General features: G+C 42.6%; 1 protein-coding gene across 1 annotated transcript in view; it reads right to left on the bottom strand.

The window, feature by feature from the left end:
* Positions 1-26,359, bottom strand: part of dip2ca (disco-interacting protein 2 homolog Ca) — an 837,941-nt gene that overhangs the window by 152,069 nt on the left and 659,513 nt on the right. The window contains exons 13-14 of the mRNA XM_084312140.1: positions 18,904-19,013; positions 16,536-16,638 (exon numbers count right to left, since the gene is read on the bottom strand). Coding sequence (XP_084168266.1) covers positions 16,536-16,638; positions 18,904-19,013 — 213 coding nt within the window. The remainder of the gene's footprint in view (positions 1-16,535; positions 16,639-18,903; positions 19,014-26,359) is intronic.

Here is a 26,359-nt window from a genome sequence, read left to right on the forward strand (position 1 = left end):
ATCTTTGGAATCGCTTGGGGAAACATAATAAGTCACTATCTCCACTCGCTACCGGGGGAACTTAGAACCCGGGGAACATAGAACCCTTTGCGGCTACCGGGGAACATAACATAGGGGGAACATAGGGGGAACATAGAACCCGGGGAACATAGAACCCGGGGAACATAGAACCTTTAATTAAATTTTTTTTAAATTTAAATTAAAAAGCGGGGAACATAGAACCCGGGGAATATAGGGATGACCCCTTACACAGCATGACAGCATACTTGAGTAGAATTGTTGCCATAAAAGAGATATCATGATAATCCACCCTCACAGTCTCCCCCTCTCTCTAGACCCTCTCTTTGTTTATCCCCTTGTCAAGCAGATGTCCCCAGTGTTTCCTCATGTGTCTCATCTTCCCTAGCTGTCCATTGTTAGTGTTTCCCTTGTCAGTCTTTGTTATATAATTTGTTTGTGTCCCTGTTTGTATCGCCTGTTCCTGCCCACCCAGTTTGTTTCTGTTTAGTGTTAGCTGTTTTCTGTTACCAGTTGTAGGTTAGTCAGCTAGGCTGTTCTGTTTGTTTCTGTTTAGTGTTAGCCATTTTCTGTTACCAGTTGTAGGTTAGTCAGCTAGACTGTTCTGTTTGTTTCTGTTTAGTGTTAGCCGTTTTCTGTTACCAGTTGTAGGTTAGTCAGCTAGGCTGTTCTGTTTGTTTCTGTTTAGCGTTAGCCGTTTTTCTGTTACCAGTTGTAGGTTAGTCAGCTAGGCTGTTCTGTTTGTTTCTGTTTAGCGTTAGCCGTGTTCAGTTAACAATTGTAGGTTAGTCAGCTAGGCTGTTCTGTTTGTTTCTGTTTAGCGTTAGCCGTTTTCTGTTACCAGTTGCAGGTTAGTCAGCTAGGCTGTTCTGTTTGTTTCTGTTTAGCGTTAGCCGTTTTTCTGTTACCAGTTGTAGGTTAGTCAGCTAGGCTGTTCTGTTTGTTTCTGTTTAGCGTTAGCCATGTTCAGTTAACAGTTGTAGGTTAGTCAGCTAGGCTGTTCTATTTGTTTCCGTTTAGTGCCTGCCTCCGCCTCCATCATTCGGCACTTGGGCCCACAACCTCAACCCTTACAATACCAGTCTATGTGGGTTCCAAGTCATTCTTGCCTTGATATAAAAATGCCCTTTTTCCATAATCTTTTACCATTACTGTGCATTGTATATTACTATTGCACTTTACTGTTACATTTGTACTGGTTAGATGGCAAACTTATTTTCATTGTAAAGTACTTGTGCTGTATTGTGACAAACATTTAAATCTAATAAAATGTTGATCAGTCAAAGCAAATTGCTTTAGTGTTGCCGGTGGATTCTGTGTGCACACAGTCCTGTGGTTGCATGCTCTTATATGGAGCTGGCGAGGTGATTATGTCTGCAGATTCAGGTGTACGAAAACGCACGTTCAATTTAAGAATCTGTGGCATTCCTCGTTCGGGGAGCGCAGCGGAGACCTTGGCTGTTTAAGAACATTTCCATGCAGGGCGGCTGGGTGGCGCAGCAGACTAAGCGCTCGTCACCAACGTGAGAGACACTGGTATCGAATCCGGCTGTCAGCGTTGCCTCCGGCTTGGCCGGCCGTCATACTGGCTCAAGCCGGTGGGGTGGTATTCTGGTCGTTGGGAACAGCGACTCCTACAGGTCTGTCAGGGTGCCTGCACAGCGAGGGAGGGAGATGGTGAGGGTAGTGTGACCTCCCACACATTACACCTCAGCTGCTGGCTGTCTCCTATGTCTCGGAGGAAGCATCTGATAGACTTCAGGGCTCACTAGACCGACCAATGGGGGGCACATGCGAGCAACGACCAGGAAGGGGAGGGGGGAATTGGCATAACGACTAAATTGGGATAGGAAAAAAACACGGAAAAACAAGGAGAAAAAGTGGATACAAAAAAAGAACATTTCCACGCGTTCATGAATCTGACAGGGATCTTTAGAGTTGATCTTACGAAGTTCGTAATAAGATATCTAAGACACTTAACACATTGAGTGCCAACGACGATAAATCTCATTGTTGGCCGCCATGCGTTGAGTGCCAACAACGACAAATCTCGTTATTTAATCGTTTTTTTCTTTTATTAGCGATATCCATTCATTTTTCATCAATCCAGCCTCACGTTATCATTGGGACTGGCTCTGACCTCGAAAAGGGCAAATACCGCCCCCTATCGTCTCCCGGATGGTATTGCACCCATTGGAATGGACTCAATGAAAATGCATGTGAAAAAAGAACTGCGGATTCCACATTTGACTTCTCAGGCATGCAACCCGAGACTATTGCATTCATTGGGGCAACCGAAAGCAGCGTGGATTATCTGTTTCGAGGTCTAATGTTGGATCAATAAATGCGATCGATATTTGGAATGGCGATCAGGAATTGGAATAATCTTTTTGCGGAACATCTGATCTGAGGTAAGGAATCTATTTTACCAGTTTTGGGGTAATCAGATGTTTTTTTCTCATATTTCACAACGTGTCTGTGTGTGGATGTGTGTGCGTGTATGACGTTAGCGCTGACCAGGTCATAGATAATCGATTTTTCAGCCTGCTTCTCTAGCGTGCATAAGTACACATATACTATCGATAATCTAGCGTTTATTTGAAAACGATTCATAAATCAGCCGGAAAATGACAACGTGTTGTGTGTATTCCAGTAAAGGGCGATTCCTGCGGAATCTTTTTTTTCTTCTAGAAATTTTCAAAACTATACTCAAGTTCAAGTTTCAAGTTTCTTTAATAGTTGTCATACAGAAGTACAGAATACTTTTATACAAAATGCTTCTTTCTGTTACGCTCCAGAGACTGTGCTAGACAAAAGATAAGTATGAAATAAAATAAGTATAGCAAGTAAAAGTAAAAAATAGAAGTCACGTACGTAGACACAAGTGTTCAGTATGTACATATGTACAATGTTCAATGCAGGATAGCAGTAACTGAGTTACCATACAATATACTATGCAATATACTAATATACAATATAGTGCAGAGCAGAAATGGGATGAGGTACAATTTAGGTACAATTTACAATTTACAGTAAGGTGTCCTAAGGTATGGGTTGTAGTGCAAATTCTTTGCCAATAAATATAAAGTGTGTCTAGGTGTTCTAAAGTGTGTAGAGTGGGTGCTGCAGTGGGTTGATTGTTTAAAGTGAGTGTGTGCGGATGTGTGTGCTGTGAGTGCATTTGATGGTTGTTGCATAGTGTTATTGTTCGTTGAGCAACCTGATGGCCTGGGGATAGAATCTTCTTCCGAGTCTTTCTGTGCTTGCCATGAGACTCCGGTATCGCTTGCCTGACCGCAGCAGTTCAAAGAGGCAGTTGTTTGGGTGGCTGCAGTCCTTGATAATTCTCTTAGCCTTACCCCTGCACCGCTTGTTGTAAATGTTCTGGAGAGTGGGAAGCCCCCCTCCAATTGTGCGCTCGGCTGAACAGGCCACTCTCTGTAGTCTGCTACGGTCTTGTGCGGTGCTATTCCCAAACCAGGGAGGTGATATTGCCAGTCAGGATGCTCTCTATTGTACATGAGTAGAAGTTCTTAAGGATCTTCTGACTGACTTGGAACTTCCTTAGGCGCCTGAGGAAGTAGAGGCGTTGCCGTGCCTTCTTCACAACACTGTCAATGTGTGTGGTCCATGTCAAGTCATCGGATATGTGGGCTCCGAGGTACTTAAAACTGTTCACTCTCTCAACCGGTGCCCCGTCGATGCTGAGGGGTCGGTAGTCCCTGACCCCCGACCTCCTAAAGTCCACAATCATCTCCTTTGTTTTGCTGACGTTCAGGGAGAGGCTGTTCTCTTGGCACCATCCCGTCAGGACCTTGACCTCTTCCAGGTAGGCCCTCTCGTCGTTTGCAGAGATCAGGCCCACCACTACTGTGTCATCAGCAAATTTGATGATTGTGTTGTTGTTCCGCTGAGCCACACAGTCATGTGTGTACAGGGAGTAGAGGAGGGGACTCAGAACACAGCCCTGGGGGGGCCCTATGTTGAGGGTGATGGATGAGGAGGTGCAGTTGCCTGCTCTCACCACCTGGGGTCTACCCGTCAGGAAGTCCAAGACCCACTGGCAGAGGTCATAGTTCAAGCCCAGGTCCCTGAGCTTGGCTATGAGTTTGGAGGGGACTATGATATTGAATGCTGAGCTGTAGTTGATGAATAGCATTCTCACATAGTTCCCCTGCCTCTTGTCCAGGTGTGATGCTGCTGTGCAGCACATGGGTTATGGCGTCCTCCATGGACCTGTTGGGGCGGTATGCAAATTGCAGGGGGTCCAGGTTGATGGGGAGGGAGGAGCAGATGTAGCCATTCACTAGCTTCTCAAAGCACTTCATGGCTATAGAGGTGAGAGCTACAGGGCGGTAGTCATTGAGGCAAGCAGGCTTGGATTTTTTGGGTACAGGGATGATAGTGGACTTCTTCAGACAGGTGGGGATGACAGCCTGTTCTAAGGACAGGTTAAATATGTCAGTGAATACCGGGGCCAGTTGGTCGGCACAGACTTTTAGGACGCGACCGGGGATACCGTCCGGTCAAGTTCAAGTTTCTTTAATATTTGTCATACAGAAGTACAGAATACTTTTATACAAAATGCTTCTTACTGTTACGCTCCAGAGACTGTGCAAGACAAGATAAGTATGAAATAAAATAACATAGTAAAATTAGAAGTAAAAAAATGAGGTCACAGTGTTCAGTTTAGACATATGTACAATGTTCGATGCAGAATAGACGTAGTTACCATACAATATACAATACTGTGCAGTGTACTAATATACAATAATATATAGTGCAAGGCAGAAATGGGACGAGGTGCAATTTAGGTACAATTCACAGTAGGTGTACGAGTTGTAGTGCAAATCCTTTATCAATAAATATAAAGTGTAAAGTGTGTTTGTGTGATCTAAAGTGTGGAGAGTGGGTGCTGCAGTGTGTTGTTTGTTTGAGTGAGTGTGTGCGTGTGGGTGTGTGTGCTGTGTGCATTTGATGGTTGTTGCATAGTGTTTATTGTTCGTTTAGCAGCCTGATGGCCTGGGGATAGAAGCTTCTTCTGAGTCTTTCTGTGCTCGCCTTAAGACTCCGGTATCGCTTGCCTGACCGCAGCAGTTCAAAGAGGCAGTTGTTCGGGTGGCTCGAGTCCTTAATAATTCTCTTAGCCTTCCCCTTGCACCACTTGTTGTAAATGTTCTGGAGGGTGGGAAGCCCCCCTCCAATTGTGCGTTCGGCTGAACGTGTCACTCTTTGTAGTCTGCTACGGTCTTGTGCAGTGCTATTCCCAAACCAGGAGGTGATGTTGCCGGTCAGGATGCTCTCTATTGTACATGAGTAGAAGTTCCTAAGGATCTTCTGACTGACTTGGAACTTCCTTAGGCGCCTGAGGAAGTAGAGGCGTTGTCGTGCCTTCTTCACAACACTGTCAATGTGTGTGGTCCATGTCAAGTCCTCGGATATGTGGGCTCCGAGGTACTTGAAACTGTTCACTCTCTCAACCGGTGCCCCGTCGATGCTGAGGGGGCTGTAGTCCTTGACCCCCGACCTCCTGAAGTCCACAATCATCTCTTTTGTCCTGCTGCCTTCCTGATATTCACTTTCTTAAAGGTCCTCCTCACCTCATGTTCTGTTACCCTGAACACTGAGTCTCCCTCAGCAGCCCTCCCCCCTCCGTTGCAGTGGCCTGTGGGCTGGTGTTGTTATTACCAGCCTCAAACCTCGCATAGAAGGTGTTGAGATCATTTGCTAAGGAGATGTCACTGTTCAGCTTGAGGGAGGTGCCTTTGTAATCTGTCATCGTTCTGAGGCCCTGCCACATAGCTCTGGAGTCAGCCTGTTCAAATTGCAGTTCAATTTTATCCCTGTAGCGCCTTTTTGCTTCTTTCACTGCCCTTCTCACGTTGCATGTCGCCACCTTGTGGTCATCCATGTTGCCTGCCACCAGCCCGGCATTGTAGGCTGCAGTTCTTGCTTTCAGAGCCTCACGGACGGATTTGTCTACCCAGGGTTTTTGGTTTGGGTAAACTCTAGTTGTGGTAGTGGGGATTGTTTCTTCCACCAAAGTACATATAAAGTCCAGCACTGTCTCCGTGTAGTCATTTAGGTTATCTGTGTTATCGCGGAACACACTCCAGTCTGTACACTCAAGTCCAGCTTGGAGCGCCTCCTCCGATTCAACAGACCATTTCTGCACCTCTCGTGAGACTACCGGCGCACACTTGAGTTTTTGTTTATACTCTGGGGAAAGCAAGATGGCGTTGTGATCAGATTTGCCAAAGCCACTGGCAGAATTAGCCTTGTAACCACCCTTGAATTGCGAGTAGCAATGGTCTAGGACAGGGCTATTCAACTGGCGGCCCGCGGGATGATTCTGACCGGCCCGCCAAAGATTACATGATAATAATAAAAATAAAAAAAATCTTTTTAATATTTTTTTTTTTTTTTTTTTACTTTTTTCTTTTCATGTCAACGTTAACACGCACAATTGAGCCAAAAGTCACTCAATTAATGACAGATTTCATTGATAGATAAATTGAGGGAAAACTTTGCAAGTCGATTTGATGAATTTGACATGTCCAGAGAATTGATGCATTTTGTGAGCAACCCATTTGCCAATGTAGCTGCTATTTCCACAAAAGGACAAGAGTTCCTTGCATCACTTCACATTGATGAAGGTCTCCTGCAACTTGAAATAATTGACATGCAAGCATCATCTGCTCTGAAGCAGGCACTTGAGAATGAATCCACCACAACATTTTGGATAAAGTGTATTCATGTCAAGACATTCCCCAAAATAAAAACGCTGGCAATATCTGTGCTAACAATGTTTGGCTCAACTTCCGGGCATGACGAGTAACTAGGAGGTCGCACATTTTAGGCTCAGCTGCTAGCATGTAATTTAATCCTACAAAACGAATCAAAATATCACTCAAAGTCGCGCAGTATAAGTATAAGAATATCCGGAATCTAAATGTCAGGAAAAAACGCTAAAGAAAAAGCAAAGAAGGATAGAAAGAAAGCTGAACAGTCTGAGGTGGAGGAGGAGGCCACCAAGTCGGGTGAAAATAAGATGGCTAACGCACACGAGGACGTCGACGAATCTGATGATGAAAAGTTGAGTCCAGACAACCAAGATATCATGAAAGCCATACTGACTATGAAAACTGGACTGTATAAGAAATTCGACAAAATGCAAATAACAATTACGGAAATAAAGAAACAGATACAAGATTGCATAAGCCGCATAGAGCAGACTGAACAACGGATTTCTGACGCGGAGGACAACGTTAATAAGCTGATACCGAAGGTTGGCACTCTGGAGAACACCGTTAAAAACCTTCTCGACAAAGTGGAGGACTTGGAATGCAGGAGTCGAAGAAATAACGTCAGGTTGGTGGGGCTACCGGAAAAGGCAGAGGGCCAGGATGCAACTGCATTTTTGGAGAAATGGTTACCGGAGGCTCTGAATATTGAACCAGGGGGCTTAGTATTGGAGCGTGCTCATAGAATCGGTGCGCCACTTGACTCTCAACGCCCAAGGACCCTAATCATGAAGTTCATGAACTTCAAGGACAGAGAGAGAGTACTGAGGGCGGCTAGGACCAAGGGACGGGTCCTTTATAATAACGAGCCGGTTCGTCTTCACATAGACCTCTCTGCAGGTGTGCACAAGAGGCAGCGCGGATACGACGAGGTGCGGAAGAAGCTAAGAGACCGGGGGATCCACACGCACCGAATCATCTTTCCAGACCGGCTGCTGGTAACTCACAACGAGAGAGCCCGCACCTTTCAAACACCGGCGGAGGTGGAAAAGTTTATCCGAAGCATTTGATTTATTGAGACGGTCCCGGCGTTGGAAGGCTCCGAAAGGAAAGTAACAGTCATACTGAGCCTACTGTATTCTTATAAGTGAATATATAAATGACGTTATAAAAATAGCCATTTCCACGAAATGAGGCGTGGTTGGACTATGACTGTTTAGTTTTCCTCTGATTTTTATTTGTATTCTTATTCGGACAGGACTGAGTCTAGTTCAATGGACAAAATCAGCACTGGTTTAGACTTTTCCTACAACGCATTGCAGATTCTGGGGCAGGCTACAAACATTTAACTTTTTACATTTTCCTCGTCTCCCAGCCTGCGTGCGCGCGTTCCAGGTTTGTACTAAAAGTGTTTCAGATTTGTAATAATAGTGTTTGGCGTTTAAAGTAAGCCCCTGACCTAATGGATACTATACCTACAAGTTGCAAGCATTGCGCAGTTCAAGACAACACTAGATATGTTATTTGTGATTAGTATTTAGAAAAAATGAAAGCTAGTTTGAGCTTAGGGGGAAGACAAGTTAGAGAAACTCGTTTGGCCAGTAGTGAAATGAGGGGTGAGGGGAGATGCATGGGCATCAGGTTAGTAGGGGGTGGGGGGTGGGTGTTTTTTCCTGATGTGTTTTATTATATTTTCTTCTCTCATATGGGTGTGGCTGTCTGTGTACCTTTTCATAAGGGATATATATATATATTAATTAACTAATGTCAGAGAACTGCAAGGTGAAATTTACTTCGTGGAATTGTAGGGGCTTGAACAAAATTACAAAGGTGAAAAGGGTAATGAGCAGGTTAAAATATTTGAAATCAAAAATTGTTTTTTTACAAGAAACGCATCTTTTGAATGAAGATGTTCCTAAAGTAGCAAAAAGGTGGCAGGGCCAAGTGTTATCTGCCCCCTACACCACTCATGCCAGGGGGGTTATGATACTAATTCATAAGTCTGTCCCATTACAGGTACATAATGTAGTAAGGGACACTGCAGGTAGATATATTATGGTCCAGGGTAGGTTACTGTCTGAAACGTTAACGCTGATAAATGTTTATGGTCCCAATGAAGAGGACCCTAAATTCTATGATAATTTATTTTTGACAGCCTCAACTCTTCCTGGACAATACATAATAGCTGGTGACTTTAATTGTACGTTGGACCCTTCAAAGGACAGGTCAACTGGTCTAGAAGGCACTCACAATAAGTCGAGAAAGACAATACATCATTTTATGAAGGAATTAAACTTGTTGGATATTTGGAGGCATGGCAATCCAAATGCAGTGCAGTATTCCTGCTATTCCAGCACTCATAAAACACACTCACGCATAGACTACTTTTTAGTCTCAGCACTGCTTGCCTCCAAAGTAGGTGAATGTCAGTATAGCAGTATAGTTCTTTCGGACCACGCAGCGGTATCCTTGAACTATGAAGATACTAACCTAGTGAATGACCCACCAAGATGGCGTTTTCAACCAGGATGGCTCACGGATCACACATTTATAGACTTTTTGGAGAAACAGATTGACCTGTATTTTGAATGCAACAAGTCCCAGACCTCTGCTGGCATAAGGTGGGAGGCTTTCAAGGCTTTTATTAGGGGACAAATAATCTCTTTCACTAGCTCAAAGAAAAAGGCTACAAGACTTGAAATGGAGAAATTAGATCAGGATATAAAAAAAATGGAAACGGAAATTTATCATAACAAACATACGACTACAGATGCTCATTCAAAACTACTACTGCTTAGATCACAGTACAATGAATTAGCAGCTAACAAAGCCGCTGCCGACCTAATAAGACTCAAACAGTCCTACTATGATCAGGGGGAAAAGCCTGGAAAACTTCTCGCCTGGCGCATTAAACAACAACAAGCAGAAAGATCCATCAATTGTATTGAAGCCCCAAATGGTAGAACTATAGTGGACCCAACAGAGATTAATGAGGCTTTTAGAGTCTTCTATGGGAAATTATACAGCTCTGAATGTTCTCCTAACCTGGACATGCAAACACAATTCTTAGACGACCTAGATATTCCCAAAATTTCAAAGGAGGAGAGTAGGGCTTTAGATCAAAATATAACTGCCGTTGAAATTGCTGATGCAATCGGCTGTATGCAGGCTGGAAAAGCAGCAGGCCCAGATGGCATCCCCATAGATATTTATAAGAAATTCCAAACTAAATTAATATCACCCCTCTTGGAGATGTTTCAGGAATCCTTCGAGAATGGTCTTCTCCCCACATCTATGAGAGGAGCCCTAATCACTTTACTTCCAAAACCAGGGAAACCTAATACAAAATGTGAAAATATGCGTCCAATCAGCCTCCAAAATTCGGATACCAAGATTATTAGTAAAATTATTGCAAGAAGACTGGAGGTCCTTCTACCTAGGGTGGTGGGGGAAGACCAGAATGGATTTATTCAAGGGAGACAGGGTTTTCATAACGTCCGACGTGTGCTCAATATTTTATATAACCACAAGGGGGCGACAGACACTGCCTTACTCTCACTGGATGCAGAGAAGGCCTTCGACCGTGTCGAGTGGCCTTATCTGTTTGAGGTGTTAACACGATTTGGCTTTGGAGACACATTCGTCAAATGGGTTAGATTGCTTTGTACAGGGCTTACGGCAGAAGTTCTGACGAATAGCAAGGTCTCTAAACCCTTTAAAATTAGTAGAAGTTGCCCACAAGGGAGCCCTTTATCGCCCTTACTTTTCATTCTTGTGATCGAACCATTTGCTATAGCGGTGAGGATGCACAGTGATATTCATGGGATTCGAGAAGGTCATATAGAACATAGGATAGCCCTCTTCGCCGATGATGTAATATTAATGCTAAAAAATCTACACAGGTCTATCCCAGCACTCCTAAGTCTTATTGAAACATTTGGGAAAATATCTGGCTATAAAGTGAATCACTCCAAATCATCTATAATGTTACTCAATGAAAGAGAGAGGGAGGATGGGCTTGCTTGTGCTTCTACTCTCAACTCAACAGATACATTCACGTATTTGGGAATAAAAATTGTCCCTGAGGTGAATAAGATTTCTCAGATAAACTATGACCCAATTCTGGAAGCTAGTACTTCTTCAATAGAGCGTTGGACATCCCTACCCATCTCAATTATCGGCAGGATTAATATTCTAAAAATGAATATACTCCCTAAATTTCTCTACCTATTCCAGAATATCCCTTTACCCCCCCCCCCTCGTCTTTGTTCACAAGAATCAAGAAACTGTTTACCAACTTTATATGGCAAAATAAACGCCCCAGATTACGTCTATCTCTACTTTACCTACCATATGACCGAGGAGGCCTGAAATGCCCAAATATCCAATGGTATTACTGGGCAGCACAACTGCGGACGATCATGTTTTACTTCTCATCGGAGAATCCCCCTGCTTGGATCCATTCAGAATCCTGCTCTGTTAAACCGAGCTTACCCTTGCACCTGTATTTGTATTCTGGAGACCGTAAATATCTGAAGAAAAATACAGACAACCCCATTATTTTAAACATGATAGATGTGTGGTTTGACGCACTCAAATATTTGAATATAAATTCGTCCCGATCCAGGTTCAGTCCTATTTGGGGCAATGCCAATTTTAAATCAGGGCAAAACGATAGTGGATTTAAAGTATGGGCTGAAAAGGGGTTAAGGAAAGTGCAAGACGTATACAGGGAGGAGGATGAAGTATTCATGTCCTTTGCGGAAATATCTACAAAATATGATATTCCGAAACATCACTTTTTTAAATATCTTCAGCTAAGGAGTTTTATATCATCTCAGAACCATTCATTGGATATACCGAACATTTCCATCTTAGAGGTAGCAGTCACTAGACACTGTTATGGTAAAGGTATAATTTCAATGCTATACGACTTATTTGTATCTGGTTCAGATGAATCATCTGAATCAAAACTGAATCAATGGAACGAAGACATAGAGGAGGAAATATCTTTAGAAGAATGGAGCGTGGCATGTAAAGAGGCACAGAGTCAGACAGTCAGTAGCAACCTAAAACTTATACAATATAAATGGCTGACGCGTACATATATAACTCCTGTTAAATTGCATAAGTTTAATGATAATATTCCAGATACTTGTATTAAGTGTAGTGAGGAAAGGGGGACACTGTTCCACTGCATATGGGAATGTGTGAAAGTGAAAACCTTCTGGCAAGATGTTATTGATCTGATCGATCAAATCTTATCAAAGAAGTTGCCATTGAATCCCAAGCTTTTTATTCTTGGTTTATATCCTACCACCCCACATCTACAACGCAAAGAGTTTAGATTTATAGATATGTGCATATTACAAGCAAAACGTGTAATAGCTCTTAATTGGAAAAATGTTGATGGACCAAGAATTGGTATGTGGATTAAAGAAATGGCTTCAAATATGTCAATGGAAAAGATGGTGTATATTGTTAGACGTAAACAAAACATTTTTGATAATGCCTGGGGACCATTTGTGTACTTCTTAAAGCATAATACGAATGTTGGGAACTTGCTTCAACAAGAACGGGATTAGGGGGAGTACTGTGGGACAACTCTTATCATTGTGTAAAAACGACAAGAAACACCCTTTACTTAATGTGTAAAACATTTTGGTTGTATTATTATTTATTTATGTTTATTTTTTATTTAAATCTGTATCCTTCCTATGTGAACCTGTTTTTGAAGTTAATTATTATTTTGTGGGGTGGGGTTAGGGGAGGGAGAACGGGGTGAAAATGTTTGCTGAATACTGCTCTGCTGATATACATGTTGTAATTTGCAAACTAAAACCCAATAAATATATTGTTAAAAAAAAAAAAAAATGTTTGGCTCAACATACACCTGTGAATCCAGTTTCTCTCACATGAATGCCATTAAAACAAGCAACCGTGCCTCCTTGACAAATGAGCATTTGCATCACTGTTTGCGGGTAGCCCTCACTTCCTATGAACCCTCTTTCTCTGCCATTGCCCAGTCAAAGAAGTGCAATCGCTCTCATTAGATGTGTGTATGTAGGCTAGGCCTGTCTGCCCCCCACCCCCCTGATGTTTGAGAGTTAAGAGTGGACAATAAGTGCTAATAAGATGCTGTGATTTGCTGTTGTTGCACAGACATGAAGCACTTTTTCATAAGCTCAGCTGCACTATAAATGTGTTTTTTTTGTTCAAGTGTTGATGTTAGAATGTTCAGATGCACATCATGCACTTGTTTCTTTTTTATTTTATTTTTATATTGAAATGTTGAAGAGGAGATGTTGCAGTTGTTGCACAGTCATAAATGAAGCACTTTTTGCAGGAGATGTTGCAGATGTGGCACATAAATGAAGCACTTTTTTTGAAAAGTATACTACTTTTGCAATGTAGTTAAATAACAGTTGTGAAAATGTGGTTGCGTGTTGTGTCAAGTGTACATATATTCATAGCACGGGGAGGCCCCGTGGCAGTCCGGCCCCTGGCCCCTTGGGTTTCTGACAATGTGGCCCCCTGAACAATTTAGTTGAATAGCCCTGGTCTAGGATGTTGCCGCCTCTGGTGTTACAAGTCACATGCTGGTACTCGTATTCAAAACGTTATAAAACGGAAATGTACAGATGAAAAAACAATCCGTTTCGTACATGTTGACTGCAAGCAAGTCATTGATAAGCGACGGGCGTATTAGACACATAATTTAAGATATAGTTTATGCTAGGGGTGCACCGATATATCGGTCGGGTATCGGTATCGGCCGATAAGTGCCTTGTTGACTGCCATCGGCCTATCGGCCGATAAGCTCAAATGTACCGATGGCAGTAGCCGATAAATATCCATCAATTTGTGTCGCGTCAATCTGGCCCACACGTTCAAACTTTGAAAAAAGTTTCAGTCAAGCAACCTGCACAACGCCGCCCCCACACACACACACGCTACTGCATCAAAGTTACTTATGATTAACAAAGGCATTCGTTTTGTGGCATTAACGTTATATAGTTACACGTTCAATAGCATCAGCATATTATTTACCCGACCATATAGCATTGTTGTTGGTCATTCATATCTCAGTTCCTTCCTTTGCTCAGAGAGCCCGCACTGAATACCCATTCTGCAATCTGTTAATAAAGTTTTCAATCAGACAAATGTATAGAAAAGCTTTTATTATAACATTCGTTGCAGTAAAATCATTATGCCTCGTTTGGTCATCCTGCGGAGCGCTGGTAATCTACTTGTGGGCTGCGGGGAGCTAACGTTGTTGTTGTTGTTGTTGTTGAGCTCTCGTCAAAATCAATGGTGGACTTCCCGGAAGTAAAATAAGGATAAACGCTTGCCGATTAGTGGTAAGAACAGCAGGAGGTGGGTGCTAGCGGTGTGACGTAATTGGCAGAATCGACTGTCAATCAAAATGGTTCTGTTGCAAACTCAGATTATGGAGATATTACTGGAGAACATGGAGCTTTGTTTGAGAGAGATACAGTGAGTGCTGTCTCTTAAACTCTTAAAACTCATACACTTTTTTGTCTTTTTAGTCAAGTTAGTCTGTTGAAGATGAAAGCCAGTGGGTATTGTATGACTCAGACTTCAGCAATAATCATGAGCATTATAAAATATATAAAAAACACACATGGCATGATGGAATACCATAAACATATTTCTTGATGTTTCCTTTTTTAAGTAAGTAAAGAGGCCTATGTTGATATCGGTGAGCACACTTTGTAACACAAAAAGAGAGACGTGTAGCCTATTTATTTATTTAATATTTTATTTATTCATTTTATTATTATTATTTTATTTGTTGCCATGCCTAAAATAATAGTCAAGCATAGGGCTAACACATTTTCATAAACAATATAATTTTTTGTTATATGGTTATAATAAAAGCTTTTCTATACATTTGTCTGATTGATTGATTGAAAACTTTATTAACACTTTGATCGCCGGGGTTAAATTCATAATTTACCATCCCTCGCCAGCCCGATTTAACATGGATAAGTTCCCCTTCTTTGCAGGGCTATAACTTTTTAAATTGTATTGATACATTGACATTACTATGGCCCATTCAACGTCCTATATCTATTGTTCAGGGTGTAGCAACGTTATACTTTTTCATTCACATATTCATACTAAAATACGGTCTAAAGTATAAGTATGTTTTTATCGTTTTCTGCAGCTTTCTCCAGAACTTGATTTATAGCCCCAAATGCATTATATTGATGATCAAATACAGTTTGATAGGAATCTGTGCGAGATAAAAAATGTCAACTGGACATGCTTCTAGGAGTTACTACTTATCATTTGATGTTGACCGGATGGGCGGGGGGTCGTTTATAATTCCGTGGGCAACATTATATCATTCATCTAGTGTGGGTGCTATGATCATTAGAGCAGTTAGTAAAGAACACGTTGACAAATAACACTGGATCTTACCGTATCTTCCTCGCGCCGTTGGACGATGAGCGTGGAACTGAAATATTCCTATTATGGGATGTAGAAATACCCGATCCATTTCCAGGTTGTATAATAGTATATACGTCCAAATCATGTTGTTTATCGAGTTATTTGCAACCGATCGACATCCATTGTGTCAAGATGGAGTCCTGCTAATGATAGCGAGTGCCCGGACGAAATATGGGTGAGCACCACTTCATCCGCATCACTTCCTGTTTGGGCGAGTGGCCGATCGGCCACCAGATGGCGCTCTTGAACCGTTGGAGAGTTGAGAGGGGCTCACCAGTACATATAATGTCTCCGGGGGAGAAATATGATTTCGATCACAGATTTTTGAAATATTGATATCAAAGACGCTGTCCAGAGTCTTCGGCAGAATAAGCATGGCGGGGAAAGACGCTGCACAGCGTCTTCGGTGATTAAAGTGTTAACAGATTGCAGAATGGGTACAATACAGTACAGCTCAATACAACAGTGCTAAGACTGGAGGATGAAGACCAGAAAAAGACTTTCGGCTTTTTTACATAAGGGTCCTCCATTTTCAATTCATCAAAACATTTAGAGACATACAAATATACAGTAGTCAAAAAAAAGAAAAAAAAGAAAAAAGATGTATTTATTTATTATTATTATTTTTTTTTGCCACAAATATCGGTATCGGTATCGGCCGATTGTGTTAGTTGAACAATCGGTATCGGTATCGGCCGCAAATTTTCATATCGGTGCATCCCTAGTTTATGCGTTCGCAAATGTGCTCGCCCTCTCATTGACTAAAGCGCTGGCACTCAAGCGATAAATAGTGCACCCCATGCTGGCAATCAAAGTGTTAAGAAATCTTTTGAGAATGAGGTCCATTGTCTTCATACAACATTTTCTTAAAAGTAACTAGTGGTTCAGATGAATGTAGTGGAGTAAAATGTTATTTTTTTCTTTAAAAAGTAGTTAAGTAAAAGTCCCTAAAATGATAATACTCAAGTACAGTACAAGTACCTCAAAATTGTACTCAAAGGAAGATGCCAAAATTATGGGAAATTCACTTGCCGTCTTCTCCAGAGTCAGACAAGAAGATGGATACCAATCTCCTCTCTGTGCGTTCAGTAGAAAGCTATCCAGCTTAGCACAAATTAATGGAAGCGGATATGGATATAATCGGTATCCATCTTCTTGTCTGACTCTGGAGAAGACGGTAAACGTACTTCCCAAAATGTCGGTGTGTTCCTTTTAAGTACAGCACTCGACTAAAATAATTAATAACTGCTTGGCAGGTTGCGTGGAGAGGTGAGGTGTACGGTAGTGATCTGGTACCTTCCGTGTAGCCACAGGATTGGGTGAGAGCCTGGCAGTGAGTGAGCAGCGCTATCCTCGATATCGTCACCCCGAGGACACTGCCGTCCTTACACGTCTTATACTGGAGACAGACAGAGAGGAGACCCAGACTCAAAACTCAAACATTAGTAGGTTTTTCCAAACTGAAAGTACATTGTTAGTTCAATCATTCATTCAATCAATCATTCTATCATTCATTCAATCATTCATTCATTCAATCTTCATTAAATCTCGAAAGATCATTGAGAGCAGCTCTCATTTACAATGACGTCTAGAGGAACAAAACATAATACAAACACAATATAGAAACAGAAAAGTCAGTCAATTAAAATCAATCTAAACAATTACAGAACTGGGGTGAAATGGTTGGCCGTTATAGATATAAACTGACCAATGGATACTAAAGTATTCAGTTTTAATGTGCTTTGCAAAACATTCCATGCGTCAGGGACACAGAAGCTACAAGCAGTAAATAATTGTACTTAGGATGTGTATATTGATAATTGAAATTATATTGAAATTTCACTTTTGATATATATATATTTTTTTGTATCCACTTTTTCTCCTTATTTTTCTATTTTCCTCCCATCCCAATTTCGTATTGCCAATTCTCCCCTCCCCTGTCTTGAACGTTGCTAGACTATGCCTCCCACTGGTCGGCTGTAGTGAGGATAGAAGCCTTGCATCACGTGTCCCCTCCGGTACACTGTTAGATCCTGATCAAACTGGCCAGTATCACGTCTTCGTCTGTTTGGCTCTCCATCCAATTCCTCTGCGTTGTGTCATTTTAATGGTCCTGACGTCTCCTATACTGGCAGATAAGATCCTTATCTCTCCCCGTTAGTACAATCCGCAAACCATAATAATTCTCCACCTCCGTAAGAATTCGACACTCCGACAACGTGAAATACCTTACAAGGAAAAGCGTTGTTTATTGCTATAAACAGAAACCTCAGCTCAGATGTTAACAGATTGTATTGTCCTTGAAGAGTCTATTCTAATGATCTTTCGGTGTGTTCAGTCTATCTAATGATCTTTCAGTCCAGTCTATTGTCCCTCTGTCTCTCAGTCCAACAGTGGTCAGGCCTGTTCGTTAGCCAAGACCATCCTCGTGGTAGCCGAAGCTAATGATGATGTGGCATTCTCCCCCCCCCCCCCCTCCCCTGTGATAAGAGGATAGAGTCTCTCGGTCCCTTCCCTCCTCTGGGATTCGTTTCTTTGGTCTGCCTTACACCCGGAAACACCGTTCGACTTATAGATCTTCGTCGTAACAACGACGGCCCCGCCTTCTGGTTGTCATGTGCCGCGCTGTCATGACAACCGCGTTTAACCTTTACACACATTTCACGTTTCATTAAGATGAACCTCTCTCCCTCCTGCTCTGGGCCTACAGTACACTCGCTCTTATCAATGTTTTGTTACAAGGAATTCAAAACATTCTCTTGCTGGCAGTGTGCCTCACAACAATCACCCTGCTCTACTGAACCACCGTCTCCTGCTTCCACCGTCAGCATGCACATTTCGATCTCACCGTTTTAGCTGTGGTCATCTCCCCCCAATCTATACATCACTATGTGTTGAAAAAGCACCCCAAATCCTTCAACGAGGAGGCAGCCTGTCGCATCTTTTCACCAGACAGCGCAGACTCTCATTGGCGAGGAGTAAGTAAATAAGTACGGTAAGTAAAGTTTATTTATATAGCACTTTTCACAGAGCCAACTCACAAAGTGCTTTACATACAGCAGAAATTAAATAAAATATAAAAATAAAAAGCAAGAACCATTCAAGAGATAAGAGACAGAACAAAAACACAATGCATCACAGAGAAAGAAAAGAAAACAAAAACAAAAGACATATTTTATACCTGGAGGAGAAGCTCAAACATTACCCAAAGGCCTGTTTAAACAGTAATGTTTTTAGCTGATTTAAAAAAATTTCAACAGACGCGTGGAAGGCTGCCTCCGATACTTCCTGTCTCTGCTGTACAGGCGTCACCCAACCGACTGTAGGAGTCGCTGTCCACAACGTCCAATCCCCACCCATCGACTTTCCACCCGCTACCTCTGCCAATTGAGATAGTATGACGACTGGCCCAAGCCGCAGGCAATGCTGACTCGGGGAATCGAGCCCGGAGTCTCTTGCATTGGTGACAAGCGCAATCTCCACTACGCCACCCAGCCGCCACTTTTGATATTTTTTGATGACATTTAAACATTCAAACTGTGATCATCATATGGATCCGATTTTACAACTTGAGGACGGAAGTGCTGGGCCCGGTCACATATATATTTATGGCTCATGGCATGTGGATGTGTGTGTGTGTGTGTGTGTTTATGTGTGTTTCTACCTCGATGTAGGCGGTGTCCTGGTTGGCATCCTTGATCTGTGGGAACCAGTCTCGGGGGGGTTTGGACAGGTGTTTGGACTCGGTGACAAACCACAGCAGCTTGGGCCAGCCTGCACACACAGGGGGAGAGAAGGCAGACAGAGTTAGCCAGCTTGGGCCAGCCTGCACACACAGGGGGAGAGGAGAAGGCAGACAGAGTTAGCCAGCTTGGGCCAGCCTGCACACACAGGGGGAGAGAAGGCATACAGAGTTAGCCAGCTTGGGCCAGCCTGCACACACAGGGGGAGAGAAGGCATACAGAGTTAGCCAGCTTGGGCCAGCCTGCACACACAGGGGGAGAGAAGGCATACAGAGTTAGCCAGCTTGGGCCAGCCTGCACACACAGGGGGAGAGAAGGCATACAGAGTTAGCCAGCTTGGGCCAGCCTGCACACACAGGGGGGAGAGAAGGCACACAGAGTTAGCCAGCTTGGGCCAGCCTGCACACACAGGGTGAGAGGAGAAGGCAGACAGAGTTAGCCAGCTTGGGCCAGCCTGCACACACAGGGTGAGAGAAGACAGACAGAGTTAGCCAGCTTGGGCCAGCCTGCACACACAGGGGGGAGAGAAGGCAGACAGAGTTAGCCAGCTTGGGCCAGCCTGCACACACAGGGGGAGAGAAGGCAGACAGAGTTAGCCAGCTTGGGCCAGCCTGCACACACAGGGGGAGAGAAGGCAGACAGAGTTAGCCAGACACTGAGAAAACAAGTGTCACTAGAACCATTACTAGTTGGGGAATGGAGACGTTTTCAATGAGAATTTGCAAGTTAGGCTATTGTTTTTATTATTATTGTCTAGGGCTGACCTCGACTAGTCAAATAATCGACTAATCGATCGAAAGGAGCCGCAGTCGACTGCCAACCTCTTAGTTGAATGCATTATTTCTTTTTTTAAATGTATAATATTTTTTTCTTTGATTTTTTGTATCATTCTTTCCAAAAGCAAAGAGGCCTAGAAGCATGGCTAACGCTAATGGCGCGCATACCAGCGAGGCTAACTGCCTAAGAAAACTGGCACAGAGGCACTGAAAGAGGATTTACCCCGTCTAATGAACCCACTAGACTAGACAAATATCAAGATGTATCCATCAGTGGACCGACTACCAGTCGACTATCGTCAAATTTTGGCCAATCAAAGTCGACTATACAAATCCTTAGTCGGTGTCCCCTATTATTGTCATTTGTGAAAATGAACAACTATCTTCAAAAAAAGATCTGGCGGTGGCACTTTTTTTGTACTTAAAACCACAAACATATCTTCTTATGGATATCAAGTGTAAAATATGGGACCATTAATGTTTGAAACAATATAAAAAAATTAAGTTGTATGTTCTCATGCTGTATTTAGGGTGACCAGATGCAAAAAGTCCAAAAGCAGGATAACAGTAAGATTTTGGTGGGACAAAGTGGGACAGATAGATAATGTAAATTCTTTTATTAGAATAACATGGTCTTCACCGAGACCAATGTTTTTTTTTGCTTCAAAAAGAGGGACATCCTCTCAATATGTGGGACGTTCGGTCAAATGGTGGGACAGTACAACCAAAAGGGGGACACCCTGGTCACCCTAGCTGTATTGTGTGTTATTCACACATGTGTGCTCTTCATAATGAGTGAGGCTGCACTGCCTCTATGTTATTGCTTAAAGGTACACTATGCAGTTTTGGGGGAGGAAGGATTTGAATACATTCACAGAACGTGTAATTAGTGTACAAAGCACAATTACTACACATGTAATTCTCACAATTATTCAATTGTATGTTTTAAATCAAAACAGGTCATTTTGAGACACTGTGAACCAAACGTGAGCCTAGAATATGGTTATAAACAGAATTGCTGTGAAGGGGTAACTTCCCAGGTGGCGTTTAGCTTCAAACTGTGTTCCAGACAGCGGTGTAAAAAGTACCCAGAAATTATACTTAAGTGAAAGTATGGGTACCGTCTCAAAATCTTACTCAAGTAAAAGTATCTGGCTAAAAACACACTTGAGTAAAAGTCAAAACGTTTCTACTTTTAAATGTACCTTTTTCTAATTTAAAAGTATTAAAAAGTTAAAGTAAAACATTTTATTTATTTATTCCGGGGCAATGAAATGTTCCGTTTCATCCTCTTCATCACTCGTACTATCGTTTGTGTCCATCTTCTGTAGCTTGTCACTCTGACTGTCTATTCTTCTGAGCTGAGCACCTCGATGTGCAACTCGCTGCTGGACTTCCTGACCGGGAGACCACAGGCAGTTCGGGTTGGCAACAACACATCCAGCACCATCATCCTGAACACTGGGGCCCCCCAAGGATGCGTGCTCAGCCCCCTACTCTTCACTACTTCATCAAGTTTGCGGATGACACAACTGTGGTGGGGCTCATTAAAAACAATGACGAGTCCCACTACATTGACGAGGTGAGCCAACTGATCATGTGGTGCGGGAACAACAACCTCATTCTCAATGTGGAGAAAACAAAGGAGGTTGTTGTCGACTTCCGGAGAGCGCACACCCAGCACCCTCCACTGACCATCAACGGTGCGGTGGTGGAGAGAGTAAGCAGCACCAAATTCCTGGGTGTGCACATCACATAGGACCTCTCCTGGAACACCAACACCGCATCACTGGCAAAGAAAGCTCAACAGTGCCTCTACTTCCTCCGCAAACTGAGAAGAGCTGGAGCCTCAGTGCCCATCCTGTGCTCCTTCTACCGGGGCACCATCGAGAGCCTCCTGACCAGCTGCATAACCGCGTCGTACGGCGGCTGCACAGCATCTTGCCGCAAGACCCTGCAACGCACGGTCAGAACAGCTGAGAGGATCGTTGGTGCACCCCTCCCCTCCCTCCAGGACATCTACAATACACGCCTGGCCCGCACTAAGCATAGCGAGCGACATCGCCCACCCCTCACAACGTTTTTTCACTCTCCTGCCCTCCGGGAGGAGAATGAGGAGCCTCCGAGCCAAGACCAGCAGTCTGAAAGACAGCTTCATACACCAGGCTGTCAGGAAGCTGAACTCTCTCCCAGCTCTCCCCCCGCTCTCACTCTGCCGCCACAGAACCTGGACTAAGAACACCCCCCCCCCCCCCCCTCACTGACATACACACAGACACACACTGCCACTTCACAAACTCACTGTCACTTTACTTTACTGCCATTATTTATTTTAGTTTACTGCCATATCTATCATCTCACTGCCACTTTACTGCCACTATTGTATTCTGCTGCCATTATTTATCAGTTATACTTACTATGTACCACTGCTGCTAAAAAAGATTTGCACTAAGTTCTCTTTGACCTCCTATATTTATTTCAATCATACATAAAAAAAATTAGCCACTGTTTATACTGTATATATAGTCCTGTATAGTGTATGTACATCGTGTCCCATATATTACTTATGTTTATAGTGTCCTATATGTTACTTTATGTTTATATTAGATCTTTTTTTATATACACCGTGGGAAGGGGGAAACGAAATTTCACTTCTCTGTATGTCTTGCACATTATAATAAAGCTGACTTTGACTTTGACTTCTGATAGCAGGTGTTTAATCAAAGATCCCCGCTTTCTAGTCTTGCACAAGGATCAATCAGCATGGGTATGGGCGGGTTAATTTTCCATTGATTTGATTGGCTGTCAGTGCGGCCGCAGGATTAATAACGTTAACGTTAGTTCGGCCAGAGAAACAAATTCACTAATTAAAATGGTTGGACCTGCAAGATTTGTACTTTGTAGGTCTGCGTTTTAAACGTTACTTGTCCTGTTTCGGACAAGTTATGTTTTTGGTAGGTTTTTATTGATTTTTGCTACCGGGCAGTCCGGTAGAGAGAGAGAGAGAGGAAGAATGGGAGATAGACGGGGGGAAGACATTCGGCAAGGGTCTCCGGGTCCGGGAGTCGAACCCGCGACGGCCGTGTTGCACCGTAGTGCTGTATGCGGTGCGCCACTCGGGCGCCCCAGGTCTGCATTTTAAATGTAAGGAGTAAAAAGTATGGTTTTTTTCTCTGAAATGTAATTGAATAAAAGTACAAGTATACAAACCTAATAATACTTGAGTAAAGTTCTCTCTCTCTCTCTGCTCGTCTATTTCTCCTCTATTTGCTCGTCTCATCTACCCACCTCTCTTCTCCTCTCCCCTCCTCTCATTTCCTCTCCTTCCCCCTCCTCCTCATCTCTTCTCCTCTCCTCTCCTCTCATTTCCCCTCCTCCTCCTCTCTTCTCCTCCTCATCTCTTCTCCAACTCCATTAGTGCCACTGCCCCTCTCCTCCCATCAGTCAGTCCATTTGTCGTACTGAGAGCTTTAGAACTGCCATACTGTAATAAGAGACGTCCGTTCAATACTGTGTTGTACGTGTAGCTCAGGCACCATTACACTGCAAAAGAATACTATTTTTGTTTGCATTCACACAAAAATAAGCCCTGGTTCATTTTCTGACCATCAATCTGAGCTCTTTCAACTATTGGCAGTTCACTTGTTGTAGTAAGTCTGTAGCAGAACATCTGTTAAAGTGATAATGACATAAAGTCTCGACGACATTGAAAATGAGGGTGACCTCAATTGTCTTTGAGAATAAATAAAGGTTTGAATGAATGAATGAATAATGTACAATGGTGGCGCCCGCTGGCAGCTAGCGGTACTGTCTCTTTGTGTTTTCAATACATTCACCATGAGCATCTTTGCTCCGTCGTAACTGTGTGCTGCCTTTTTGAAAATGTTTTTTTTCATTTAAGACTAACTACACAGAGGAGAGACACAGAGGAGAGCTATCGAAACACAGAACATGTTGGTGGCTTAAGTTTACAAGGTTTTTACTGTAGACACATTAATCTGTCCATGTATGTTATATTTATAGACACATTAATTTGTCCATGTATGTTATATAGACACATTAACACTTTGAATGCCAGCCACGCGTTTTGTCGTTAGTTCATGCCGACCGTTGAGTGCCGCCAACGCTATATAGCGTTTGTTTGTCGTATTTCTTTTTATTGCCGATTTCAATTCTTATTTCATCAATCGAGCCTCAGGTTAGTGTTGCAGACTCTCTGAGCTCAATTGGAAAGATACCGCCCCCTATCGTCTCTCCCTGTGTAACTGGGTAACCATTACTGATTACCAAGAGTTGATAAAGGGGTGGGCCAGTTTCCTCACTTTACTTTTCCGTCAAGCCATCTGAAGAATCCATTGTGATCGCCGGCCCGGAAAACGCATGGATTATGTATTTACAGTACCCAATGCTGAATCAATAAACGCGATCGATATTTGGAATGGCGATCAGGAATTGGAATAATCTTTTTGGATAACATCTGATCTGAGGTAAGGAATTTATTTTACCAGTCTTGGGATAATCAGAGCTATTTTCACAGAGATATAAGCGGTTGCCCTATGCGTGTGTGTGTGTGTGTGTGTGTGGCTGTGCGCGATCAGGAAATGAGAGAATCGATATTTCAGCCCGCTTTTATAGCGTGCATAATTACACATATACTATCGATAATCTAGCGTTTATTTGAAAACGATTCATAAATAGGCCGAAATATTAAAATGTTTTTGTGTATGCCAGAATATTCCAGTAAAGGGCGTTTATCACGGAATCTATATATTTTCCTTGAAAACTAGGGCTTTTCAAAATGCTATAAAACGGAAATGAAGCGATTAAAAAACAATCCGTTTCGACAATGTTGACTGCAAACAAGTCATTGATAAACAACGGGCAGATTAGACACATAGCCATAATTTAAAACAGAGATTATGCGTTCACAACGCTATCATTGAAGTGGGTGCTGGCATTTAACGGGGGTAAGGTGCACCGCATGGCTGGTCATCAAAGTGTTAATCGGTCCATGTATGTGATAAAATACATTAAACTTTCCATGTATGTGATAAAAACACATTAAACTGTCCATGTATGTGATACACATTAATCTGTCCATGTATGTGCGCAAATGTGTCATGCATTCTCCTGTGTAAGGTACTAAATAAACCCTTACTCATAGAGCACCTTCCAATTAGGGGTGTAAAGGTACACGTATCCGTACCCAACCGTTTCAGTGTGTACCGTACCGAACAGCTGTGTATCGAACGAATACAACGGTATGTTAACCACTAACGACCGCCCATCGGGGGCTGTTTTTTTCACAATCTAATATAATTAATATTATAAAAAAAAATCTTTACAAGTCGATTATTAATTTCAATATAGAATATTCATTGACAGCCCTACAAGTACAATTAGTTACTGCACACCACATCACCCCTGAGATGAACATGGAAAGCCAAACCTTCCCCCACTGTACCGAAAACCCGTACCGAACCGTGACTTCAAAACCGAGGTACGTACCGAACCATGGTGTTTGTGTACCGTTACACCCCTACTTCCAATACCATAAATAATTTTTTTTTTTATAAAAGTGCTTCACGGACATTGGCTTTTGTGTAGAGCTGGTGAAAGCTCTGATTATTTGTGCATTATTCTGTTACTTGGTTGATTTAATTCTTTTTTATTTTTATTTTTTAATATATATATTTGTTTATCATTCTTTCCAAAAGAAAAGAGGCCTAGAAGCGTGGCTAACGCTAATGGAATGCATACCAGAGGCTAACTGCCTACAAAAACAGGCACAGTGGCACTGAAAGAGGATTTCACCCATCTAATGAACACACTAGACTAGACAAATATCAAGATGTATCCATCAGTGGACCAATCGCATGCTTTTGCAGAGGACAAGAAGCATTCAGTCGACTCCTTCAGACATTAAGCACCCCCACAGCCCAAATTGAATGATAAAAAAAAAATATATATATATATAAGAATATATAAATTATTATTACTTTTTGTTTAAAAAAAAATCTTTCTTCATAATCGACTCAAATTGACGGAAATCCGTCTCAAGACGGAACGCTTTAATGCCTGCATTGGCTACACATGTGTCGGAGGAAGCATGTGATAGCCTCCACTCTCCCAGACCGACTGTAGGGGGTAGGTGCGCAGCGACCAGGAAGGGGATTGGGAATTGGCATAACGACTAACATTGGGATGGGAGAAAAACAGAGGAAAAAGGAGGGGAAAAAAGATAAAAAAAAAAAATGGTCAGCCTATTGTAATGACCCTGCTGTTTTACAAACGTATAATTAATACACGGTTTTGTTTCAGGGACACTTGTAGTAAAGGGGAGGGGATGAGATGGGGAGAAACAGCAAAGTGCAGAGTGTGCGGTTGTTAACCCTTTCACTACCACACTACAGAAGGTTAACCTTTCACTACCACACTACAGAAGGTGGTTGTGAAAGGGTTAACCCTTTGTCATGTGGTTGTGAAAGGGTTAACCTTCTGTATTGTAGCAGTGAAAGGGTTAACCCTGTCATGTGGCAGTGAAATGGTTAACCTTCTGTATTGTAGCAGTGAAAGGATTAAGTTGCTCCGTCCGCTTGTC

Source organism: Notolepis coatsorum (assembly GCF_963971535.1).
Source record: "Notolepis coatsorum genome assembly, chromosome: 4".
NCBI lineage: Eukaryota > Metazoa > Chordata > Actinopteri > Aulopiformes > Paralepididae > Notolepis > Notolepis coatsorum.